The sequence below is a fragment of the Trachypithecus francoisi genome, unplaced genomic scaffold (genome assembly GCF_009764315.1).
Source record: "Trachypithecus francoisi isolate TF-2019V2 unplaced genomic scaffold, Tfra_2.0 Lachesis_group3, whole genome shotgun sequence".
In the NCBI taxonomy this organism is placed as follows: domain Eukaryota; kingdom Metazoa; phylum Chordata; class Mammalia; order Primates; family Cercopithecidae; genus Trachypithecus; species Trachypithecus francoisi.
In genome coordinates, this window is record NW_022681468.1 from 40984167 (window position 1) to 41011167 (window position 27001).

General features: G+C 41.8%; 1 protein-coding gene across 9 annotated transcripts in view; it reads right to left on the reverse strand.

Moving 5' to 3' along the window:
• Nucleotides 1-27001, reverse strand: part of SYNE2 (spectrin repeat containing nuclear envelope protein 2) — a 389209-nt gene that overhangs the window by 74849 nt on the left and 287359 nt on the right. For all 9 annotated transcript variants that reach the window (XM_033187766.1, XM_033187774.1, XM_033187773.1 and 6 more), the window contains 12 exons: nt 26865-26966; nt 25513-25632; nt 25166-25366; nt 22972-23142; nt 20875-21006; nt 16790-16986; nt 14528-14660; nt 13085-13267; nt 12523-12669; nt 10657-10833; nt 8014-8169; nt 1250-1402 (listed from right to left, as the gene is read on the reverse strand). In XM_033187766.1, the coding sequence (XP_033043657.1) occupies nt 1250-1402; nt 8014-8169; nt 10657-10833; nt 12523-12669; nt 13085-13267; nt 14528-14660; nt 16790-16986; nt 20875-21006; nt 22972-23142; nt 25166-25366; nt 25513-25632; nt 26865-26966 (1872 nt within the window). The remainder of the gene's footprint in view (nt 1-1249; nt 1403-8013; nt 8170-10656; nt 10834-12522; nt 12670-13084; nt 13268-14527; nt 14661-16789; nt 16987-20874; nt 21007-22971; nt 23143-25165; nt 25367-25512; nt 25633-26864; nt 26967-27001) is intronic.

The window sequence follows — 27001 nt, forward strand, 5'->3', positions numbered from 1 at the left end:
GTAACCCTGGCAGTGAGCAAAGTACCTCACACAATGTATGCTTAATAAATGACTGAATGAGCTTATCCCTATTTTTCTGCTAGATTCCTGGGGGAATGGGGACTGAGGAATGGGGCTGAGTGTTGCCTATGGATTTCGTGCAGGTTATTCCCTATTACCTCTTGGTACAAATGGTTGAAAGTAGATTTTAGCAGGTGACAACCCACAATGAAGGTTCTCTAGGAAACATGGACACATCTATAATTGATGGTATAGATTATACTATTGATAGATTATACCAATTGATTGGTATAACTGATTAGTATTTTTAGTTCTCTTCCTCTGTTGTGGGAAAATGTCAAGGTTGCAATGTCTAGAGATGCCTGAGTTTGCTCTCTTTTGGTGCTCTCCTCCTGGAAGGGGTAAAATGCTGACACTGACATGCCTTTTGTAAGATTATTAGATGTCTTGCCTGCTTTCTTCCTTTATACTCCCTCTTCAACACCATGTAGTGTTTCTTTCAACCTTTAAAGTCCTCCTGGAGCTGACTATGCTCCTAGCTCATAGAGGTTACATGATACAGGATCACTTCCTCCCTGAGGCATCTCCCTCTACATGGAGACACTGGTTCATCACTGTTTCTGTATATCTTGCCAGGAAACAATGCCAGATACTCTGTTGGGTTTGGGGTATGGAGATATTTATGTCTGTGTGAGTACATTAGACAAAACAAAGATAACTAAGTGGATTTGCAGCCTGTCAATGACGTTGGAATTGGTGGCTTTGCCTCTAATTATTCAGTGCATAAAATGGGACTTGTAATGCTTCTCTCTAACTTACTTCAATTATTTTTCTCAGCAACTTTTCAGTGTTTGGTATAAAGTCTCCACGAGTAAAGGATGAAAACAACAACAACAAATAAAAGAAGAATATGTGGCCGGGCGCAGTGGCTCAAGCCTGTAATCCCAGCACTTTGGGAGGCCGAGACGGGTGGATCACGAGGTCAGGAGATCAAGACCATCCTGGCTAACATGGTGAAACCCTGTCTCTACTAAAAAATACAACAAAACTAGCCGGGTGAGGTGGCGGGCGCCTATAGTCCCAGCTACTCGGGAGGCTGAGGCAGGAGAATGGCATAAACTCGGGAGGCGGAGTTTGCAGTGAGCTGAGATCCGGCCACTGCACTTCAGCCTGGGCAACAGAGCGAGACTCTGTCTCAAAAAAAAAAAAAAGTGAAGAGAAATAGCACATTTCAAATGAATTCTAGTACCTGAGTGAGAACACTGCTTCTCTTTTGAAATAACTCATCAATTCGGGATGCTGTATCTTCTAACAATGGCATTGCCCCACTCTCCAAAGTCAGATAACTTTGTTTCAACTCATCCAGTGCTTTGGATTTAATTGCAAGTTGATTTTCTGTATCCTGGAAGGGTAACAGGAAAAGGTTTTCAATGCACAATATTAGAAAACAAATAATAAGGTGTCAGAGACAGGCGTTCACTCTTTCCAAATAAAAATGCCATTCGATTATATAATTAAATAGCATTACATCAAAGACACTTAAATCATAACACTCTTAGTTCAATTACACATGACACAAGTCTGTATTTTAGGAGAATCTAGGCAACATGTCTGAACCATCATGGCAGAGCAGAAAGGATGCTGGTCTGAGATCTGGTCCCCATTCCATGTCTGCCCTGCACTGGCTGTTTGACCAGGCATAAGTCATCAAACCTATGCGTCTCCATTTTTTCATTTGGAAAAAGTGATGATACCCCACACCGTGTGTGCCAAGGCCAAGCTGAGAACTCAAATAAAATCACAAGCAGGAAGGTGCCTTTAAACCATGCAGCATCATATAAATGACAGACGATATAACTGTTGGTAGTTCAGTAATAACTTTAATCATTTTCTACCTCTTAGTTTATTAATTCACTCATAAGAGGCACCTTGACCTGGTCTACTCTTTATAGACACATTTTTAAAAACCTACAGGATCCCTCCACTACAAAGGACACCATGGAGCCAGCAGTCTGAAAACAGAGATGAATGAGGCCAGCAGCAACGCTGCCATTCTACTTAGAGGAAGGACGGTAGGAGCTGCTTATTTGTCCTTCTCAGGATTGCAGTTGAAATCCAACTTGGAAAAAGTTTAAACTTTTAAAAAATTATTAAAGCATTACATGCTCATTACAAAACCACTGGAAAACACAAGAGATCTTTGGCATTCAGAGGGATTCATTTTGAATTTCCCTCAAGTCTCCCAATTCACAAATTTGGGACACGCTTCTGCATACTTTCTTTAGCATTACATTTCCATCCAGATGCATGTGTTCTGAATGCATGGCCTCAAGTTAACGACCCTTCGCTCATGTTCTATATCTCTCTTGAAAATTGCTTAGGATAAGGATCCCAGCTTTTTTTTTTTTTTTTTTTTTTAATCCTTTGTAAGAGTCACTGCACGGTCCATAAGAAAAGAGAAACATGAGTGCCTCATTGGCATGCAGCAGCTGAGCAGGTGGCTGGGTTTGTACCCTGGTGAGGGACGACCTCCCTCGTGCTAGCCTCACAGCGGAGCACTGAAATCCAATCCAGCAAAACTGCCAGATTACCACATATGAGGAGCTCTCAGGTCACTCTTGGAATGTGGAAATCACAAACTCTAAATCAATGAATGTCAGGGATCTTCTGGACTGGAAAGTAGAAAAAGGGAAAAAAAATCTGTTCCATAAGAAACTAGGCTAGGGTTGGGAGTAAGAATGGATGACGAGAGAACGGAGCTGAAGGAATCTTCCACTGTATGACCCTCTATGCTTTTAGAATTTAGAACCACATGAATATATAGCATATTAACAGAAAACCTCTCACTGTCATAACAATCCACCCATACTAACATGTGGGTGAATTTATGAAATATTATTCTTCTGGACTGGTTACAAAGGCACCCAGGAAACAAAACGGCTTCTCTGAAATAGCCTTTGCCAACGAGATTCAGTCAGCTGCTACCTCTGTCCATCTCTGCCACCCTAACTCGCTCCCTCACACCCTGACAGCCTTATTTATTAGCATGTTTCTTTTATCATAGGTTTAAATCTAACTTTTTTCATCTGCAAAGTTATAACTGAAAACACTTTTAAGAATATTCAATCACTTTCCTTCTTTCAATTTATAAAACAGTCTCCCCTAAAGGCTCGACTAATTAGAAATTTCTAAAAACACTTATTTACTAATAAGCTGTCATAATTCCCCGATAATTTAAAGGAAACTGATGAGAAATGACTACATAACAGACAAAAGGAAATAACAACACACACACACACACACTTCAAAAATGGCAGCATAAACAATAGCCATGCTGGGCATGGCAGCTCATGCCTGTAATCCCAGCACTTTGGGAGGCCAAGGCAGGCAGATCATTTGAGCCCAGGAGTTTGAGAGCAGCCTGGGAAACATGACAAAACTCCGTCTTTACAAAAAAAATACAAAAATTAGCTGGGTGTGGTGGCAGGCGCCTGTAGTCCCTGCTACTTGAGAGGCTAAGGCAGGAGGATCCTTTTTTTTTGCTCTGTCACCCAGACTGGAGTGGGGGTGATCTTGGCTCACTGAAAACTCCACCTCTGGGATTCAAGCCATTTTCCTGCCTCAGTCTCCCAAGTAGCTGAGACTACAGGCATGTGCCACCATGCTCAGCTAATTTTTGTATTTTTAGTAGAGATGGGGTTATCATGTTGGCCAGGCTGGTCTCGAACTCCTGACTTCAAGGGATCCGCTTGCCTCGGCCTCCCAAAGTCCTGGGATTACAGGCGTGAGCCACCGCGCCCAGCGTGGGAGGATCTCTTAAGCCTAGGAGCACAAGGCTGCAGTGAGTTATGACTGCACCACTGCACTCCAGCCTGGGTGACAGAGTGAGATCCTGTATCAAAAAAAGAAAAAAAATCAAAGGCCACGGCAATAGCAGCACACGAACACCCACACACGGTGGGGTCGCTTGTTTCTTTTGCTCTGCAGAATAATACGGATTTGGCCCAGTAGTCCTGTCATCTGACCTTGCTTCACTGAGGCCTAACAGTACCCTTCAAGTTTCCCAACTCCCACTTCACCGGCAAATTAATGTCTTACTTTAAATTCTAATGTGTTACATATAAATCAGGGTGGAATTAAAAACAATCTTTTGCTAATTATGGAGATTGACTAGAATTTGCAAGTGCCGGTTTTCTATTCTGTGAGAACCAGCGTTAAATATTTGTAAAATATCTAAATTCCTCTGACTTTACCATGAACACAGTTCTTTAAGAAGCTGTGCTTGCTTATATATAGACACATCAAACCTGAGGGATTAACAGCCTCATCTCAAACCTCCCCACTCTAGTCAACTACACAATTTTCCTTGATAATTATAATATGTCAAACGTGGCCTTTTTCCAGTCACCAGCGACTTTTAGAAGCCCTTCAGAATATTTCAAATCCTAATGTCTTCATGTTTCATCAACTCCAATCCTTAAGTTTTCTACAGTAAAGCCACTTTAGGAAGCTTACCTGAACTGAAGCATTCTACCCTGGGAGAAGTCATAAAAGTATACATCAATCATTTTCATCATTTTCTTTTCCTTTTTTTCAGTTCTTTCTTTTTGTTTTGTTTTTTTAGAGATGGGGTCTTACCCAGGCTGGAGTACAGTGGCATGATCATGGCTTACTGCTCGAACCCTGAACTCCTGGGCTCAAGTGATCCTCCTGCCTCAGGCTCCCAAGTAGCTAGGATTACAGGTGTGCAACACTATGCCCAAATAACTTTTTTTTTTTTTGTAGGGACTGGGTCTTGTTGTGTTGCCCGGGCTGGTTTTGAACTCCTGGCCTCAAGTGATTCTTCTGCCTTAGCCTCCCAAAGGCTAGGATTACAAGTGTGAGCAACTGCACCTGGTCTCATTTTAGTTATTATATGCAAAGAATAGTGAAAAAAAAAAAAGAGAGAGAGAGAGAAATTAATATTTATAGAAAAGCAGCCTTTTAGGTCTACTAATAGATATACTCAGGCAACTATTAAGCACCTATGAATTTCACAGGCAGTGACAGGTATAACAGGCCTGCTAATGTGCCAGCCTGCCTTGAGAAACCCACAGTCTGAGAGAGGACAGACCCGTGGACAGATGAGTCCAACACAGTCTCTGACACATGATGCTATGTGGGGTGCTAGGGAAGCCTGTTTTATTTATTTGCTTCCATCTCTGCCTTGTTTATGGCCTTTTACAAAGAGGCATCCAAGAAGCAGCATAAAACTTGAAAATAGGCAGAAATGAGCTAATGGAAACGTGGGAGTTGGCAGGAAGGCACAGTTAGTGGGCATGTGCTGAGGGAGAGGGCCAGGGTGCTTCGACGGAGTTCTGACAAAAGCAGAGGAGAACCTGTGTGTGGATGGTGGGGGTGAGGGGAGGGAGGTAGAAATAATTCTGCAATCAGCTGCAAATGTAACGGCACAGAGGCAAATGGGGACTGACAAGGGATGATGCTGGCCAGGCACGTCTGTCAATTTCTTTTAAAGTTCCTTGTCTCAGTCAACACTAGTCATTTTTCTTTTTTTTTCTTTTTTTTTTTTTTGAGGCCGAGTCTTGCTCTGTCTCCCGGGCTGGAGTGCAGTGGCCGGATCTCAGCTCACTGCAAGCTCCGCCTCCCGGGTTTACGCCATTCTCCTGCCTCAGCCTCTCAAGTAGCTGGGACTACAGGCGCCCGCCACCTCGCCCGGCTAGTTTTTTTTTTTTTTTTGTATTTTTTAGTAGAGACGGGGTTTCACCGTGTTAGCAAGGATGGTCTCGATCTCCTGACCTTGTGATCCGCCCGTCTCGGGATTACAGGCTTGAGCCACCGCGCCCGGCCAACACTAGTCATTTTTCTAACGAGCAGAGCGAATGTTAGAAATGGTTTTCTATTGGTAAAATTAATGGATTATTATTATTATTAGAGTGGGGTCTTGCTTTGACACCCAGGTCGAACTGCAGTGGCATGATCATAGCTCACTGTCACCTTGAATTCCTGGGCTCAAAGGATACTCTTCCCTTAGTTTCTTGAGTAGCTGGGACTACAGGCATGCACCACCATGCTCGGCTAATTTTTAAATAATTTTTTGTAGATTCAAGGTCTCACCATCTTGCCCAGGCTGGTCTCGAACTCCTGGACTCAAGCAATTCTCCCACCTCGACCTCCCAGAGGGCTGGGATTATAGACGTGAGCCACTGCACCCAGCCTTAATGGCTTATTAAATAACATAATGAATATGAGAAATGGGTTCTCACTGGTAAATTTCATATACTCAAGATCCATGGATTGGCTAAACTACTGTAGGTACAACTTCCACCCCTACTTGAACAGGCTATAAGAACTGGGCATAGCCTGTTGCCTTCACCAGGTGCAATAATCCCTAAAGTAAGTCCTTATGTGGTTTTTGTATCCAGTTTAAACTCCAAGGATTCTGGTTGCCTAATGTTGGCCATAGAAATATGGATGCTTGCTTCTGGAATATTACTATGTCTGTCTTTCATGCAAAGCGGTGGCTGGTGCGCTAAAGAGGACAGAGAGGCTTTGCTGAACTTATATAAACTATTTTTAGAGCTTGCTTGCTGATCTACATTTCTATAGACGGTGGCATTGTGTCTGGAATTTGTTTTATTACAACTTGGTAGTGAGGTTGTGGGAAGAATAGCTAAACTTAATCCATTTCAACCTTGTTCAGTGGCTACAATTATCTATCAAAAAGAGAACCAACTGTGTAAGACTCGCTTGACTTAGGTATATTTGCAACTCTTTGTAGGTGAGGGACCAAAATGTCATTCTAAAACATGTGAACTTCATTCTGTGGTCAATCTGGAGCCACTGGAGGATTTTCAAATGGAGATTACTGTGACCCGTTGCATTTCAGAAATATCCCTCTGCAGCAATGTGGAGAATGAATCAGAAGGAAATGCGGGGGAGGCTGGCAAGTGGGCTGGAAGCAGCTGCATGAGACAGGCCTGCACTGAGGGTGGTCTGAAGGAAGCCAGACTGATTGAGACAGACTGGCCAGACAGTAAGGAGTAAGTCGAGAGCACCTAATGAGAACCGGAGGTAGCGACACGCATGAAAACACCTTCTGGGCTCTGGAAAGAACCACCTGCTAGGGGACAGTCCAGCATCAGGCTGCGGAATGTAGGCTTCCAGTAAGGAAGCACACTGACTCCAAGGTGGCTGTCAGAAGGCTAAAGTGGAGACGGCTCATGGGGAGGTGGGAACAGGATATGAGCATGTGAAAAGGCCTCTTACGGTGGTGCTGCTGCTCACATTTACATCCAGTGCTATCCCCTAACCTCCTCAGTAGAAATGCAGTCCGGCCAGACTTTCCAGTCCTGACAGTGACTATTGCAAGGCCGTCAAACAGGAAGTGCAGAAACAGCACAGCGCGTGCCGCCTGCCATGATGGCGATGGCAGAGGTGCTTTGAATGGGCAGCAGTCATAAAGGCAGTGCTAAAGCAAGATCAATGTGCAAAGACTGAGTGATGTGGCAAAGCACAGCTGAACAATGGACAACACCCTCCAGCCCAATGTGATTCAGACAGAGGTTCCAAGGGACAAGTGAACTTTTTAAAACAATGCATGATAGGTAGAAGAAAATCATTTTCCTCTGAAAAAACACAGAATGAAATGCTAAAAATAATGAAACCTTTAGAGTAATTTTGTGAACACTGGGCAAAATGATTAAACAGGTGGAAAATTGGAAAGCATTTAAATCAAAATTCCCTTTGAGCATTTTTCCCCAAGAGTACTACTCAAAACTCTTAGGAGAACAATACTGTAACCGTGAAAATACATTCTTCTGCTTATCAGAAAAAATGGCACTTCGCAATTTTGTAAAACCCATGGGTCATTATCTAATTGACATACGAAAATAAGTAAATAGAGGGGAGCTGGAAGAGAGTCTCCATAAACTACAGCAACTTATCCTTGGGGCAAGAGAGGTGACCGAGTTGCCCCAGTTCAAGGGTTGGGCGGGACACTGTTCTCTTCCTCACCTGACAGTCCAGGAGCAGCTTCTGCACTGAGATCACACTTTCAGGTTTTTGTAAAGTTTTCAGTCTCTCTTCTTGTGCTTCCATCCAGTTGTTTAAAATCTGTATTTTATTTTCACTCTCAGTGATACTTTCCAGAAGTTGTTCTAGATGTTGTATCTAAGTGATGAATTTAACAATTACAAAAAATGTTAAAATGTATGTTTTAAAAGGTAAATGCCATGATGTCATTTTTTAAAGAACAATTTTGTTTCTTCTCAAATTTCTAATATTTCATGTAATAAGATGCTGATAACTTTTGAAATAAAGATTCATAAATCAGAAAACAGAATTAAAGCTCCTCTTAGAAAAAAAATATCATATTTCAGGTGAAAACTAATCTGCTGAGACAGGTAGCTGTTGTGAGTTTCAGATGTGAACAAAATAAAATGTTCCCAACATTCGATATTTTTCATTGAGTCATCTATTAATATATGCAAAGTGTAAGAAAAATTTCTTTCTGGCCGGGCGTGGTGGCTCAAGCCTGTAATCCCAGCACTTTGGGAGGCCGAGATGGGCGGATCACGAGGTCAGGAGATCGAGACCATCCTGGCTAATGCGGTGAAACCCCGTCTCTACTAAAAAATACAAAAAACTAGCCGGGCGACGAGGCGGGCGCCTGTAGTCCCAGCTACTCGGGAGGCTGAGACAGGAGAATGGCGTGAACCCGGGAGGCGGAGCTCGCAGTGAGCTGAGAGCCGGCCACTGCACTCCAGCCTGGGTGGCAGAGCAAGACTCCGTCTCAAAAAAAAAAAAAAAAAAAAAAAAAAAAAAAAAAAAAAAAAAAAGAAAAATTTCTTTCTTCAGACTTTCTGCATTAGAGTTCTTAAAAATTTCTACCAATATCAATAATAAATAATTTTTCAATTCAATAAAATAATCATTGTCTTTAATGTCTGTGATTCTTCTCATTCATAATAATTTTTTTATTAGGTCATAATTATAATATACGTACATTTTTATATTCTTTTTTATAATACCTTATAAGTACTGTGTCATGACATAATTTTTTTTTTTTTTTTTTTGAGACGCAGTCTTACTCTGTCACCCGGGCTGGAGTGCAATGGCGCAATTTTGGCCCACTGCAACCTCCGCCTTCCAGGTTCAAGCGATTCTCCTGTCTCAGCCTCCCGCGTAGCTGGGGTTACAGGCACATGCTGCCATGCCCAGCTAATCTTTGTATTTTTAGTAGAGACGGGGTTTCACCATGTTGGTCAGGCTGGTCTTGAACTCCTGACCTCGTGATCTGCCTGCCTCGGCCTCCCAAAGTGCTGGGATTACAGGCATAAGCCACTGCAACTGGCCTGTCATGACATAATTTTAAAAGGCTGCCCAGCCAGGCATGGTGGCTCATGCCTGTAATCCCGGCACTTTGGGAGGCCGAGGTGGGTGTATTACTTGAGGTCAGGAGTTCGAGACCAGCCTGACCAACATGGTGAAATCCTGACTCTACTAAAAATACAAAGATTAGCTGGGCGTGGTGGCAGGCACCTGTAATATCAGCTATTTGGGAGGCTTGAGACAACTGCATGAATCTGGGAGGTGGAGGTTGCAGTGAGCTGAGATCGCATGATTGCACTCCAGCCTGGGGAACAGGGCGAGAATCCGTCTCAAAAAATAAAAATAAAAAAAGGCTGCCCCAATGTTTCATCAAATTAATACAGTATAATTTGATTAATTATTCCCTGACAGTGCGAATTAAAGCATGGTACCTTTTCACCGCTGTAAACGATGCTGAACTGAACACTCTGCGCATCTTTTTCTTTTTTGAAGGACTATCTACTTAAATGTGTAAGAGGTGACTTGCTTGGTTAAGTGATAAGATTATTATTACAGTTCTTTAAATTTTCCAAACGCTTTCCAAGAGAGTACTTAAGCCATTATCAGCAGTGTATGAACGTGACAGCTTTGGGTTTTGTCCTCATCTGATTTTTTTTTCTAATGTAATTAAGTGCATTATGTTACACAGTGTTTGAGTATCTGCTAATGATATCTTTCCATGTTTATTTGCTAACTATAATTTCCTCTTTTGTGAATTGTCTGTTCATGTCCTTTGTCCATTCATGTACTTATTTCTTAATTGTGTAAATTCATTTGTATGCATTCTCTACACAGTAAACACACCAATTATCATTATGATTATATGTAAAGTATTTTTTCAGGAATAAGTTTTCCAAATCTTTTCAAGAGTCACAGAGTGAAAAATCTACCAAAAAGCCACATGCATTTTTCTTTCTTTTCATAAATCTTTTCAAAGCTGAAATAACTTTGCCCCTTTTGAACATCTGCTTTCATAGAAAATGTAAAATCTCTGATCATTTAGGAGCCTGACATAATACTTGACATGTTCCTAAATAAAATTCCTCCTCTTCGCTTGCCTCGCTCAACTTCCCACTAAGAAATCTCAAATATAAGAACTATTTTCATATTATCTTATAGGTACCAATGGAGAATGCTAAAACATAGGATTTATAAAAGGTCTATGGTTGAGATGATTATTAGGCTTAGCAATCAGTTAGTCAACTAATTGAACGTCTTTTTTGATTTTTCAGAGAGTGTATTTTACAAAGGCCAAACCACACATCCAGCTGTGACCCAGGAACACACCTTTCTATTCAGCATTCCATGTACACGGTGCCACTGGCGGTTCATCTCCCCCAGGTGCTCTGCAAACTCTGTTCTTTCATAGCGCTTGCTTTCTACATCACAGGTGCTTAGCTGAAGTAACGACTGGTTAACAAAGTCCACTATCCACTGTTTATAGTCCATTTCCATTCTAAACTCCTAAAATAAGCAAAGTTAAACACCCAAAGCAGTCATGAAAGTTGGTCAGATCAACTGGATTTCCCTTTATGTACTCGAGGGGGTGCCAAGCTCCCATCCATTAATCAAGGGCCACCTGTCAGGAGTTCCTTTCTACCCTCCCCAACCTACACCAGGAGTTGGCTTTATTGGAGTAGAGATTCTTTCGGGGAATTACACAGAGATGCATTGTTTTCAAATAGGCTGAAAAGTCAGAGGGGCACTGTGTGTGGCAGTTGCTATCATCTGAACTGAAATCAGGACCCAGGATATGACAAAGCTTCCTGGGGGAGGCTGCCCGTGAGCTGTGCGGGAAGTCGGGGCCATCCTGAGGGTTCATGGAAACAACCAGATGGGAAACAGGAAGGAAAAGCTCTCTCGGAAAACCCAGGATACCTTTAAGGAACTCTTGTCATTTAGGCAGCTTCCCTGTTCCTTCGGGGATAGGTAAGGCTTCTCAGGTGGCTTTAGAAAGTCTGGGTGGCTTTAAGTTGTACAGCAATCCTAAACCCAACCAGGGCCAACAACATTTCTGCCAAACCTGTCATTTATTGATTTTCATCCTTGCAAAGCTCTAGAACCTCTTTTGGAGACACCCGGGGGTGACAGCCATGTGGTATGTGCTAGGTTGCTACAGTCTGTGAGAATACACACGTGTAGACTTTTCAAAGATTTTACAACACACTGAAGTTAGGATGTGATGGTACATAAAAACAAAATCCTCTGCTAATATCATGCTTGGTGATTAAGCCATTCATCTTCTGCCTACCAGAAGCTAGTTCCATCAGCCTGCATGGTCTTAAAGCAATGGACCACACGTGCCACTCATCTTTGTATTCCCAGTGGCCAGCATACTGCTGAGCACACAATACATGTTTGTGTGTGGCTCATGAAATATTAAATCTACTTGAAATTAAATATCACAGAGAAGGCCACATTTATATCTCTTTGTAGAAGGATCTCAATTTTTTCTTACTCATTCTCTTACTCAAAGAACATTTCATTAACACCTGTTAGAGGAAGGCAGCTATTGGGATAAGCGTGCTATATTTTAGTAAGGTGAAGGACAGCCCCTGGTCTCAAGAAGCTCAGTCAAGGTGGGGAGACAGGCAAGCAAACCAATAATTATAATAATGCATGATGGGAGCTACTAACAGCATGATGGAGACATCTAATCCAGGAAAGTCACCTAGTCCGGCTGGGAGAGTCGGGGTGGATTTCCAAATGAGGACAACTCGAGCTGACTTTGGAAGGATGACTAAGAGGACGTATACAGTTAAACATGGGCCCTGGCATTCCAGGTGGAGGGTGCAGCATGTACACAGCATGATGAGGGAGAGCACCAAGAACAGTTAAGGAATCAAAATCACTCTGTCAGGCAGAGCCGGTGGTTAGTGGGGGCAGTGGGGTGGGGATAAAAAGATGAGACGAGAGTCTGTTAAAAGCTTGCTTGGGTTATCCTGTGGTGATGGGGGCTGGCAAAAGGAATTTAAGCAGAATAAAAGCAAGTCTACTAACATCTCTCTAGAATCATCCACCACGCCAGTTCCCTACCCCTAGAATTCGTTTTTCGAAATTATACCCTATGTGTCCCTTTGTCCAGCATTACCCCTCTAACTGATTAGCCTTCTTGTTTCAATGAAAAGACTTCTGCTCCTTTTGCATAATTACCTTGTGCTTCTGAAGAAGATGTTTAACTTGAGATGCAGAACTTGGTGAATGCACGGAGTCTTCATCTGAAGTTTGATGCTCCACATTGTTCATCCAGCTAATCATTTCTGTGATTGCTTTACGAGATGGCAATTTCTCCATTTGAAGCTGTGAGAACAAAATGATTTCCATTTAATTGCCTGCAGTTAACAAAATGAATCAGGGCTTCACTAAAGATGATATCTGGTTTGATAAAAGGTCTTGCTATATAATTACGCAGGTTACTCAAAAAAACAAACCCAGCATTCAAACTTAGAATAAGCGACCCCAAAACAATGACAATGACCTTCACATAAACTAACACAGTGGCAAAGATAAACTGAGAAATAAAGTAATTAAGCCTGATTTCTCTCTTAAGAAAAATCCCATTGGAGGAGGGTCCAGTAATTAAGACCTATATTCAGTGGTGCCGGAGAAAAATGGGTAGTGTCAATGAAAATTACTGAGTCAGAGAAATAATTTCAAAAGAGTTGTGAGCTAACAAGTGAACATTAATTCAAATGCTGAGTCTCTAAAGACTTACCTGGTGAAGTTTTTCTTGAATATCTGGAAGTTGAGTTATGAGCATTGTCCATTTTTGTTCAAACTGTGCTAAAGAAGCTCTCAGCGTAGCTGTATCAGTTTCCTTCAGGTGAAGAAGCTGGTTCCCGGTACTTATAACAGCAGTCTTCAAGGAGGACTTTTCATCAACTTCTTTTGAAAACTCCTAAAGGAGAGTTTTAAAATTTAGAAACTTAAAATTTAAATATAGCAGAAAGTAAGAGTCAGAATAACTGGCTAGGGTCAACAATTAAACATAGTAAATATCTGAATGTGTATACACACACACACACACACCTTTTTCCTACTGTCGGACATTACATACACAATGGGGAACAAAAGAGATGGAATGCACACCCCTCAAGAAGCTTATCACCCAGTGGGTTAGTATTTTTAAAAATAAGTCATTATTTAAATGGTTAAGTTTTACAATAAACTATGGAACCCAACAAAAAGTGCATATTAAATGAATTACTTGAAATAAGTTTGTAATTAAAATATTTAAATCTTTCCTATGTAGAGATTCTTTCAAGTATGTTGAAAAAAATTACATTTTAATACCAAAGTGAGTAACCACAGCTACAAAGTATGAAAAATGGAAAAAAACCAAGAAAAGTCTAATGGAAAAGACTACGTTTCATAAGTGCATTGACCAATAATCATTACGTAATTATATTACAAGAGTAATACCTTTTTATTTCCCCCAAAATTTGGGGGATATTTTTTGAATTTTTTTTCCAGAAAACATCTCAAAACAATGGAACAAAAGCTTTTTAGTAGATATATCAATTTTGTTTACAATAATTTAAAACTATGCCTTTATTAACGTTAAACATTTATAAGTTAGTAACCTTATAAAGTTGTTCTTGGGTCTTGTATTTTTTGTATTTGTAAAACATGACCTATGTCAGTGCAAGTTTTTAGAGACTGAGTTTCACTCTTGTTGCCCAGGCTGGAGTGCAATGGCACCATCTTGCCTCACCACAACCTCCACCCCCTAGGTTCAAGTGATTCTCCTGCCTCAGTCTCCCGAGGAGCTGGGACTACAGGCATGTGCCACCACGCCCGGCTAATTTTGTATTTTTAGTAGAGACGGGGTTTCTCCATGTTTGTCAGGCTGGTATCAAGCTCCTGACCTCAGCTGATTCACCCACCTTGGCCTCCCAAAGTGCTGGGATTACAGGCATGAGCCACTGCGCCCAGTGCAAGTTTTAAATTTATATATATTTTATAGGGTCAATTAAAAATATATTTTATCATTATAAATGAATGAACACTATAAACAGTTCTAGGTTTGAAGAATACAGCTACTATTTGCCCAAGTCTTATTCCTTATCCACAAATAAATACGAAAGACTATCACATCAACCCTGATGCTTTTTCCTTGATATTTATTTCTGGCCAGTAATAGGCTATTACAACTTACAAAAAAATTGTCGATGTTGCTTCTGATTGTATCCAAGTCCTGAGACACATTGAGGGACTGTTCTTTCCAGTAATTCAGAGTATGCTGGGAAGATTCCAACCACTTGGTTAACTGATCCGAATCTCTGCTATAACTAACAGGAGTAAAGTGAGAGAGAAGGCAGATTAGAAACATACTCTGATAATGATATGCATCACCAGCAAATTGTCTTCTTATATTATTATATGTTTTCCTATGTTGATTAGTCCTAACATTCAGAATATCGTGACGTTAATAAGGATTATATCATGTTTTATACCATGCCCCAAGTCTGATGCCCCTGGCATTTTCTAGGACTCTCTTCATTATAGCTAAGCAAGAACAATGAAGATTTCAGGCCGGGTGCAGTGGTTCACGCCTGTAATCCCAGCACTTTGGGAGGCTGAGAAAGGTGGATTGCCTGAGGTCAGGAGTTCGAGACCAGCCTGACCAACATGGTGAAACCCCATCTCTACTAAAAAATACAAAAAAATAGCCAGGCATGGTGGCACATGTCTGTAGTCCCAGCTACTCAGGAGGCTGAGGCAGGAGAATCACTTGAACCCGGGAGGTGGAGGTTGCAGTGAGCTGAGATTGCACCACTGCACTCTAGCCTGGGCAACAGAGCAAGACTCTGTCTCAGAAAAAAAAAAAAGAACAATTAGGAAGTCTAAAGCATTCTTTTTTATTTCTTATTACAGCTATACAAAAGTACACCCAATGAAGGGGCAGAGATTTTTATTCATCAAATATCTTCTATAAATTTGTTCATATTAAAAATATAGGCCAGGCACGGTGGCTCACTCCTGTAATACCAGCACTTTGGGATACCAAGGTGGGAGGATGGCTTGAGCCCAGGAATGTGAGACAGGCCTGGGCAACATGGCAAAACCCCATCTCTACAAAATATACAAAAATTAGCCAGGCGTGGTGGCATGTGCTGTGGTTTGAGGTACTCGGGAGGCTGAGGTGGGAAGATTACTTGAGCCCAGAAGGTCAAGGCTACAGTGAGCCATGATCATGCCACTGCACTCCAGCCTGGGCGACAGAGTGAGACCCTGTCTCAAAAAATAAATAAATAAAATTATTTATTTATTTATTTATTATCACACAAACCTTTCCTTGACTCTGAACTGAGAATGGCCTATGAAGTCCATATGTGATACGGGCTTTACGAGGTATGTCTTCTTTAGTCTGGCAAATTTATTTAAAAGTCTTAGAACAATTTTTTTCTTTTTAATATTTTGAATGTAATAGAATCACACATTTTAACAGATATGGTCACACACACACACACACACACACAGTATTTGTATAAGCTGTGTAACAACAAACTGCTGTTGGCTGAACACCCAACATATTTGCCCGAGGTAGTGAAAATATTCAAACAAAATTCTGCTCTTCTTGTAACATTTAAACTGCCTTAGGTTAAGAGGCAGGGATGAGAATGAGGTTTAAATGTTCCATGTTCTCCTCCTTCCTCACATGGTTCAAGATTATACTAACTAAGCACAACAAATTCTCCTTTGTTGTGAGCTATTTCAAACTACTCTGTTAGCTAAAATCATTTAATTTTTTAATTTAATTTGGAAGAGGGTAGGAAAGAGCAATATCGTGGTATAAAGGTAACCTATATATATTTTATAACATAATTCCTAGCTTCTATAGAAACGTGTAAACTAGCTGGGTGCAGTGGCTCACACTTGTAATCCTAGCACTTTGGGAAGCTGAGACAGGAGGATTGCTTGAGGCCAGGAGCTTGAGAGCACCCTGGGCAACAACGTGAGACTCCATCTCTACAAAAAATTGTATAGAGGTATAAAATTTTATAGAGCTATAAAAAATTAGCCAGGCACGGTAGCCTATGCCTGTAGTCACACCAACTTGGGAGGCTGAGGCAGGAGGATCTCTTGAGCCCTGGAGTTCAAGGTTGCAGTGAGCTATGATTGTGCTACTGCACTCTATGCACTCCAGCCTGGGTGACAGGGCAAGACCCTGCCTCCTTAAAAACAAAAAAGAAAAGAAAAAACGATCACAGCAAACTGACTACATGTTATGCTGTGTCTAGCAAACCATCAGAGATTCTACATCGTGTTTAGCCCAGAAGAGGGCCCCAACTGCTTTAGACTGCCCAAGAGAAAACAGCATAAGGCGGGTTGCAGGTAAAATTTAGTTGACTACAGAATCCCTGAGGTCTTTCTCCACAGAACAATGTGAAGCCAGTCCACCCCCCAAAAGGCAGACCTGAGCAGATGCTTGAGAAGTGCTTGCAGCCTGTGGAGCTCATGGTCAATTTTCTTGTTCAGGGACAACCACTGCTCTTCCAGTTTTGCGATCTGGCCCTCTAATTCAGGACAGCTCACAGACGCCACCAACTGTTTGCCTTCGTTCAGAGTTTGGTAAAGCCGGGCGTGTTTTCCACCAATGTTTCTTTTTATTTGCTAATAAAAAGTAAAGTCATAAAATGAATTATTTAGAAAATAAAGTCTGGCAAGCTATTCACAAATACTGCATTTAAAACTGACATTTGTGTCTACTGATGAAACAGTAACACTTTCCCAACCTTCAAGACTATAATCTGACTAGATGCATGATTAATGGTTTATTGGTCACCTTTCATGATAGGTGTCCAATCTTGCATTTCTAGAGCACAGATTCAACTCTGTAGACTTACTGGCTGGGCGCACTAGCTCACGCCTGTAACTCCAGCACTTTGGGAGGCTGAGGTGGGTGGACCACCTGAGGTCAGCAGTTTGAGACCAGCCTGACCAACATGGTGAAACCCCTCTCCACTAAAAATACAAAAAATTAGCTAGGCGTGGTGGCGCATGCCTGTAATCCCAGTTACTTGGGAGGCTAAGGCAGGACTTGGTGGCCTGCACCTGTAATCCCAGCTAGTCAGGAGGCTGAGGCAGGAGATTTGCTGGAACCCACCCAGGAGGTGGAGGCTGTGGTGAGCTGAGATTGTGCTACTGCACTCCAGCCTGAGCAACAGAGTGAGACTGTCTCAAAAAAAAAAAAAAAAAAAAACCCAAAAGATAAACCAAATCAACTTTATAGACTTATTGCATACAAACAAAAACCAAGCTGGCACTCTTTAGGCCACGCTGGGCTCACAGACAGGTTTTGTGTGACCTTAAGATCAGTTTGAAAAATCAGGAAATCTAGGCCAGGCGCGGTGGCTCACACGTGTAATCCCAGCACTTTGGGAGGCTGACAGGGGTGGATCACGAGGTCAGGAGATTGAGACCATCCTGGCTAACACAGTGAAACCCTGTGTCTACTAAAAATACAAAAAATTAGCCAGGCATGATGGCAGGTGCCTATAGTCCCAGCTACTCAGAGGCTGAGGCAGGAGAATGGTGTGAACCCAGGAGGCGGAGCTTGCAGTGAGCCGAGATTGTGCCACTGCACTCCAGCCTGGATGACACTGTGAGACTCTTGTCTCAAAAAAAAAAAGAAAGAAAAACCAGGAAATCTTACATAATAATCAGGATTGCCAGTGTCTCTGGGAAAACTGGAAGACCTAGCAATTGTTGGTCTGCATCTCATGTGGCAAAGGGTGGCCATAACTGAGCAGCAGCTGCCAGCTCTAGGAGAGCCTACTCCCTTTTTCCCTCAGCTCAGTCCCCACCACCCCGCTGATTGCAGAGCCACCAGGTGTTCCTTATTTCTGTTCTGCCCCCAGAGGCACTTCAGATGGTGACTTAGATAAGAAGAGGATAAATAAAATAGTATTTCTCTATTATCCATGAGATGCAAATACTAGGCAGAAAATTCATTCCCAGAGTCTTCTACTGAATATAAAGATTCAGTAGACAGAAAGGAAGAAAACTTTAGAAAAATAAATTAAAATAGCATATCATTAATCCAACTCCATGGAAAGAAAAATGAAATTATCTGAAGTCTATCTAAAGGTAATTACCTAACACAGCTGGATTCATCTAATGCCATTTATCCTGAACCTGTTTAATCTTAAAAAATAAATTATTATCAAAACAGAAGGTTTGCTATTTTCAAATTAAGTTAAACCTTTTAAAAAATTACCAAAAAATTCCACTTCCATGGCCCTTTCTACCACTCCCATTTGTAATCCCCTCCCCGTGTCTGAGCCTGTGTGGGCTAGAATGAAATATCAAACATCTGTATTAAAAGAAAAAAGAATCAGTTTAATTTTCTAAGTGAAATGCTAGATTCTTCATCTTTAAAACATCTCTGAAAAGTCTTAATTCACCCCCCACCTTTTTGTTTTTCTTGAGATGAAGTCTCGCTCTGTCACCCAGGCTGTAGTGCAGTGGCGTGATCTCGGCTCACTGCAGCCTCCGCCTCCTGGGTTCCAGCGAGTCTCCTGCCTAAGCCTCCTAAGTAGCTGGGATTATAGGCACGTGCCACCATGCCCAGCTAATTCTTGTATTTTTAGTAGAGATGGAGTTTTACCACATTGGCCAGGCTGGTCTCCTGACCTCAGGTTATCCGTCCACCTCGGCCCCCTAATGTGCTAGGATTACAGGAGTGAGCCACCATGCCCAGCCTAATTCACTGATTATATGCATGGAGACAGTCTGTGCACGAGTAACTAGGCCGAACCAGCATTTGAACACAGGTTTGTTCGACTTCAGAGGCCACACAACTGACCCCTAGGTTCCACGCCCCACAGACGACGGCTGATCAAGATGATGACATCTGTCAGACTCACACAAACCTTTCCTTGACTCTGAACTGAGAACAGCCTATGAAGTCCATATGTGAGATGGGTTTTATGAGATATGTCTTCTTTAGTCTGGCAAATTTATTTAAAATCTTAGAACAATTTTTTTCTTTTTAATATTTATGGTCACTTTTGGAGAAAATCATACTCATATTACTTTGGCTAATATTAGACTGTTGCTTAAAAGAATAAGCCTTAAAATACTGTTCTCAACTGTATTCTTTCAGCTGTTTAGATGCTACCTTCCGTATCCCTAGACTAACAAAGAGCTAAACAGTACTCCCATCACCCCCACTCCCACCCACCCCAGAGGACCCAGATTTACCTAAGAGTTAGGCTCAATATAATTAATAAGGTGGCAATGAGACCAACGGTAGCTTTCCAGACATCTAGGGAGTATAAATACAGTGTCCCAGCCTTTGGAAAATGTTCCTTATAGAGGCTAAAATATCTCCATGGAAGAGAGAGGCCTGGAAGTATTTCCTGCTTTCATTTTCCACCTAGTTCATTCAGGCGATAAATGTGCTTTTGAAGTTTTAAAGTTGATATTTGATAACTGCCTCTAGCCGCACAACTCAGATTCTGACGGCATATACTCTAAAGTTAAAACTAGGAATTTTAAGTTCCTGGTGAGAAGACTTAAAACCTGTTTTTATCTTGTTAGTCATGTTCTCAATGCCACTTGAAAACCATTTTAAGGTTTTATCTTTTCTTTGGCACCAAAATTAGAGACACAGAGACTGATGACAATAATACAAAAAGTTACACACAAAAAGTTTAAACGTTTGAGGGTCTTTTTTTGTTTGTTTTGAGATGGAGTCTCGCTCTGTCGCCCAGGCTGGAGTACAATGGCGTGATTTTGGCTCACTGCAACCTCCACCTCCCGGGTTTAAGCAATTCTCTTACCTCAGCCTCCCAAGAAACTGGGATTACAGGCACACACTGCCACACCCAGCTAATTTATTTTTATATTTATTTATTTATTTATTATTATTATTTCTGTATTTCAGGAGAGACAGCATCTCACCATTTTGCCCAGGCTGGTCTCAAACTCCTGAGCTCAGGCAATCCACCCGCTTCGGCCTCCCAAAGTGCTGGGATTACAGGTGTGCACCACTGCACCCGGCCTGGGATGTTTTTATAATGCTGGTGGCAGGTAAGATTATTGTCTGTCTCGTGGGCTACACCTACTCAGGACTTCACTGTAGGAATAAAACTAAATATATGTTTAGAGGCCGAAGGTGACAAAGTTCTTTCCATTCTTCAGCTCATTTCCATACTAGTAGCTCATTGGCATTCACTTCCAGAGACAGGTGGAATTGGCTCGATTATCTACGTTCCACAGATTAAAAAACTGAGGCTTAGGGACAGCAAGGTCACAGAAGTAGTAAGTGATGGAGCCACGACTCAGAGAAGGTCCTGTCCCCCATGCCAGACTTGTGGTTATGCCGAGGAGTTCACATTCAAATCTGCAGTCTCCCTGAATACATTCAACAGTGAGCTATACCATGAACGTTTTGTTTCAATTCAAACCTTCAAAATCAAGCCACTCAGTCAAAACAAATGTAAAATACAAAGTGCTATGGACATGCCTTTGATAACTTAAATGGAAGAAAAATACCTGGTAAAACGAAATCCTTTCCACTAATCTTTCCTCTGTCTCTTCCACCAAACTCACAGAGGGCAATGTAGATATAAGAATTTCCAGGTCCTTTTCAAGAGATGCATAGTTTTCATCAAATTCTTCCCATTTCTAGAGAATCAAGGACATAAAATCAGTGGAAGCCTTTACTAGATTGGTTCCAGATAACAACACAATTCATCACCAAACAAAAATGAACACCAAGACTATACAAAATTAAAGCACAGATTCCAGGTGTGTCAGAGACGTAACCCACTCTGCTAAGCGCTCAACATCGAATGGAAAATAATTCCATTGCCTTTGAGGATAAGGTTTAAAAAGAATCTCAGTTGGCATTTAGTGTTTTATGCTTGTCTTGTCAAACTGGGTAACATGACTCAAGGAGTAATACAATGAAGTTAAAGTGATACTCTTAGCAACTCTGTAGAGACCTCAGAGCCACAAGAGAGCCTTTCTCTTACTAGGAAAGGGAAAGAGCTAAATTTTAGACCTTTATTCAACAGAAGCTCTTATTAGGCTGTTCTTGCTCTCAAAGCCCAAGCCCACGCCCACCAAACCCCCATGCCACTTGAAGCATAGGTCTGCTCAGGGTGTCTCTGAGGAGTACAGGCTTACACTTCATCAGGGGAGGACAACTGCCTTAGTCCTAGTCTTGTCATCTTTTAGCTTGCCCCGTTTTCACAGACGCCCACCCTTAGGATCCCAACACACCACAGAGCTGAGTTACTGACTCCAAACATCATCTGTTAGAAAAATAACCACCTCGGCCGGGCGCGGTGGCTCATGCCTGTAATCCCAGCACTTTGGGAGGCCGAGACGGGTGGATCACGAGGTCAGGAGATCGAGACCATCCTGGCTAATACGGTGAAACCCCGTCTCTACTAAAAATACAAAAAAAAAAAACTAGCCGGGCGATGAGGCGGGCGCCTGTAGTCCCAGCTACTCAGGAGGCTGAGGCAGGAGAATGGTGTAAACCCGGGAGGCGGAGCTTGCAGTGAGCTGAGATCCGGCCACTGCACTCCAGCCTGGGTGGTAGAGCAAGACTCCGTCTCAAACAAAAAAAAAAAAAAAAAAAGAAAAATAACCACCTCACTCAATTCCATATCTATTCACATAGTGGCTCACTTAGCTTTTATAGAACGCTCACTGGGTCCGTGGAGTCTTTTTAAAAAAATACCATGACATATTAGAAATATCAACTTGACACACTAACTAGAAAATAAATTTTGTTAGCAAAAAATAACACCATATTACATTATCAAGTTAAACATTTCCTTCCTTCTTTTTTTTTTTTTTTTTGAGACGGAGTCTCACTCTGTCACCCACGCTGGAGTAGTGGCACGATCTCAGTCCACTGCCAGCTCCGCCTCCCGGGTTCACGCCATTCTCCTCCCTCAGCCTCCTGAGTGGCTGGGACTACAGGTGCCCGCCACCATGCCCGGCTAATTTTTTGTATTTTTAGTACAGACAGGGTTTCACCTTGTTCGCCAGGACGGTCTCAATCTCCTGACCTCATGATCCGCCCCCCTTGGCCTCCCAAAGTGCTGGGATTACAGGTGTAAGCCACCACGCCCAGCCTCCTTCCTTTTTTCTTTATTTCCTTTAAATACTAACATTAGCTATGAAACGCTGTGAGGGGAATGCCTCAAAACTGAGAAGGAGCTTTATGCATGCTTATTTTTTTTCTTTGAATTTAGACAAGATTGCCATTACCCATTTTAGAACATCTGGGCCTGTTCTCTTGAAGCAGTACAGTTTCTAAACCAGTAACTGTTTCACCCAAATGATCTCATTCAAGGTCTCAAAGTGCTTATCATTTTGCTTATTCACACATGAACCTAAAAGGCAGAGAGACGCAGTACCATTCCAAATCTATGTATGAGAAATCCCAGCCCACCTTTCCTTCAGGGAGTGGCCTCAGAACCTGAGCAGGGGTCCACATTCCACATTCCTCACTGTCAGGCTTCCATTTAACTATAGCTTAATGATAACTAGATACTTCTTCTCAACACCCGGGGTGGTGATGGAAAACCAGGAATTCCCGGCTTCAGTACAACGTTTACATAAACCAAATACCTGCAACAAACTCTGTAGCTTCATACCACGTTGGCGTGACTTTTCTTCTAGTATTTTAACTTCTGTTACTTGTTCTGCCCAAAATGTCTCTCTCTTTTGCAATAAAGAAGGAAACACTTTGGCAGAGTATGCTTGGATCAACATGTCAGCAACAAGCTTCTGGAAAAAAATCTATGAGATGGAGAAAGTTTTAATATTTATTTTGAAATTGTGAAAATCTTAAAAACCAAGTCACTTCAACTTTATATCCAGTTATTTTTGTTTTAAATCCAAAATCCCAGGACATCCATGTAGAGTCAAATTGACCAGCCTGGCCAGCATGGCGAAACTCCATCTCTACCAATAATACTAAAATTAGCTGGGCATGGTGGTGAATGCCCGTCATCCCAGTCATTTGAGAGACTGAGGCAGGAGAATCATTTGAACCCAGGAGGCGGAGGTTGCAGTGAGCCGAGATCATGCCACTGCCACTGCACTCCAGCCTGGGCGACAGAGCGAGACTCCCTCTCAAAAAAAAAAAAAAAAAATCTTAGTCTTTGAACACTAGTGGAACTTCAATGAATTATAAAGAAGTATTATCCTTAAGTGTTATTTTCCACTAAATAATCCATGTTAAATGGCAAACATTTTTGTCAATTTCAATTTCCAGATAGAGCTTTCTAAATCAGTTGCTTTGAGTCTAAATGCTACAAAAAGATAGATGCCGGCTAGGTGTGGTGGCACACATCTATAGTCCCAGCTACTCAGGAGGCTGAGGTGAGAGGATTGTTTGAGACCAGGATTTCGAGGCTACAATGGGCTATGATTACACCACTGCACTTCAGCCTGGAAAACAGAGACCCTGTCTCTTAAAAAAACAAAAACAAACAAACAAAAAAACCAAAAAACAGATGCCACTGTGGCTGATGAATTTCAAGACAAGTTGGATGGACAGATGTGCAAACTTAAGCAGCCCACATATTCAAAAGACAGGGCGCCTTAACCTTGGCTTTAACTTAGACTCAAGAAAATGACTAAATAAAGGAGATTTGCTGATTTATAGGAATCCTGGACATAAAGCTTCCTGTATTTGTATTTGAACTTCAAGAACTTTTCAAGAGGAAGGCTTTATTTCACCTGGTTCTTCTCCATTTACTGCCTCCACCAGTTGTCTGTAGGGACCCCACTGTTAATTATGTGAATCCCTTCTCCTAAGCCTTGAAAATGACATATAGAGACGTTTACAAAAAAATCTAGCAAGGGGCCTGACACACTGTAGATAATCAATATTATTTTCTCCTCTTCCCTCCATCCTTCATACAATATTTACGTTTCATCTTTTCTTAGACTAAGCTCTACCTTCCAAATGCTAGACCGTAAGCTTACCTCAGGTAGGAACTGTCTTACACATTTTTAATTACCAGCACCTAGATTACTCTTTATCTTTAGCTGGTGATCGAGGTTTTTGTTTAATGAAATGAATTTTGAAAATGAAAAGATTTATTATAGTCTTATACTACATAAGAATACACCTTCCTTTTGATTCTAGTTCTCAGGAAAGTCTTTTCTTCTTCTTCTTCTTCTTTTTTTTTTTTTTGCTGTGTCGCCCAGGCTGCAGTGCAGGGGCGTGATCTCAGCTCACTGCAACCTCTGCCTCCTGAGTTCAAGTGATTCTCCTGCCTCAGCCTCCCGAGTAGCTGGGATTACAGGCACCTGCCACCATGCCCAGCTAATTTTTTGTATTTTTGGTAGAGATGGGGTTTCACCATTTTGGCCAGGCTGGTCTCGAACTCCTGACCTCAGGTGATCCACCCGCCTTGGCCTCCCAAAGTTCTGGGATTACAGGCAGAAGCCACCGTGCAAGGCCAGGAAAGCCTTTTCTAACTTTCCTAAGTCACCTTCTGCTATTAAATGCTCTCGTAGAGTGTATCCTCAAATTTAATTTGTTTGAAGACTTGTTGATAAATGTCTATCTTCTCAATCAGGTGAAAGCTCCATGAATATAAGGAACTGTGTCTGTTTTTACTCATAGCCCAAATTCCCAGCATGTACCAGGGTTCCTGGTACACATTAAGCATTCTAATAGATGTTTATTAGAAGGATGAATAGCTTAAATTTCAACAAAGAAGAAAAATGGATCCTTTCTGTTCACATTCAGAAATACCTTAAGATTTTAGTCTATGAAGGGGACATCCGACCCATGTGTCTGTCTCACCTTGTGATTTTCTAGTTGAGCCTGTAACGCCACTTTACTTTTGGTTTGTTTTAAGTGGTCATGAGCAAGCTTTTCCTTCCCAATCTTCACCAGTTCTACCACGCCTTGCAACAAAGCATCTTGCTGGCTCTCAGTGATGAAAGGGCTGCTGAGTTCTGTGTACCTGGCTCTTAGCATTCCCCACATACTGTCAAGTACATCCTGAAAAGAGAAGAGCAGGTGCACAAATGCATTTTCATCCAACCGGGGCAATAACTGAAAGACAAATCTAAACTCTGTTGGTGAAAGAAAAGAATCTGACTCCTCACAATCACAGTGCTGAGTCAATGTTTTCTGCTCAGGCATACCTCTAATTTGTAAACCTCCTGGAGTAAAACGTAAGGTAAATAAAGCCTCTCCCCTTCATCTCGTAGTTTGACCACTCGGCTCTCAGCGTTCTCCAGCTCCATTGTATATCCATCTGCTTTCTAAGTGAGAGACAATACAAGAAAAGAAAACCCTTCAATACGTCAGAGAAGTACACATAGTCATCTAAAAAGAATTAAACAGTACAGAAAGGGATGAAGGGAAAAACGAAAAGCCCAGTTCCTGCTCCCTCACCTCTCCTTAACAATCTTCCCAGAGGTCCCCAGTTCCTAACATGCTCCATACCAGTAGGGGTATACGCGCATATCCTTAAACTCAATGAACTGCACCACAGCACTCTGTCCTGTGGTTAGCATTCCTCACTCACCAGCTCTTCAGTATCTCTTCACATCAGTATACACATATCTAGCTCCTTTGAAACAGACACACAGCATGCTATTGTTAAGGGTGTACCCTGCTTTTGTATCAGTCAGCTCTCAATGGACTTTTAGGTTATTCACAGTTTTTAATTCAAGCGGAGCTGCTGGCTCCATCCTTAAATATTTATGGCTTATTTATTTATTTATTTGTTTAGAGACAAAGGTCTGGCTCTGTCACCCAAGCTGGAGTGCAGTGGCACAATCTCAGTTCAGTTCACTGCAACCTCTGCCTCCCAGACTCAAGCAACGATCACACCTCAGCCTCCTGAGTAGCTGGGACTACAGCCGTGTGCCACTGCACCTGGCTAATTTTTGTATTTTTAATAGAGACAGGGTTCACCATGTTGGCCACGCTGGTCTTGAACTCCTGGCCTCAAGTGATCCACCTGCCTCAGACTCCCAAGGTGCTGGGATTATAGGCGTGAGCCACCACACCTGGCCAAAATATTTATCTCTATGCACTTATCTTATATCCTTAGGAGGAGTACAAGTTCAGCACCTCAAACAGTGCCTGAATATAGTGGATCCTCAATTAATATTTGCTAAATAAATGAAGTCAAATGATTGCTGGAAGAGAGAGTATTTATGTTTAAAATTCTGATATACAGACAAAGGATCCCCAGGACTCCCCTGGCAAGAGGACGAGGGTCTCATTTACCAATATCCTTACCAACAGTGGACATACACATTTTGTCATGGTTGATAAGTGAAAATGGTCTCCCGTTGTTTTAATACATCGTGCTTCAGAAAATTAAGAGATGTTTTTAAAAGGTCAACATAAATAGTTTTCACTTTTTATTTATGTACTTAAGTCTTGCTGCTGCTCACAAAGGAAAGTAGCTCAGAAGCACGGCTTAAACACAAAGCTCTGTGGTTCAAAGTTCAGTCAGTCTGGATTATTTTGACTTGATTACCTGAAGCTGTTCAGCAACACTCTGGCCACTGATTTCATTCAAAGACTGTTGTAAAGATGTCTTACTCTTAATGAGCTGATCATATAATCTCTTTATTTCATTCTGTAAGATAAATGCAGGAAACTGAGCAATCTCAT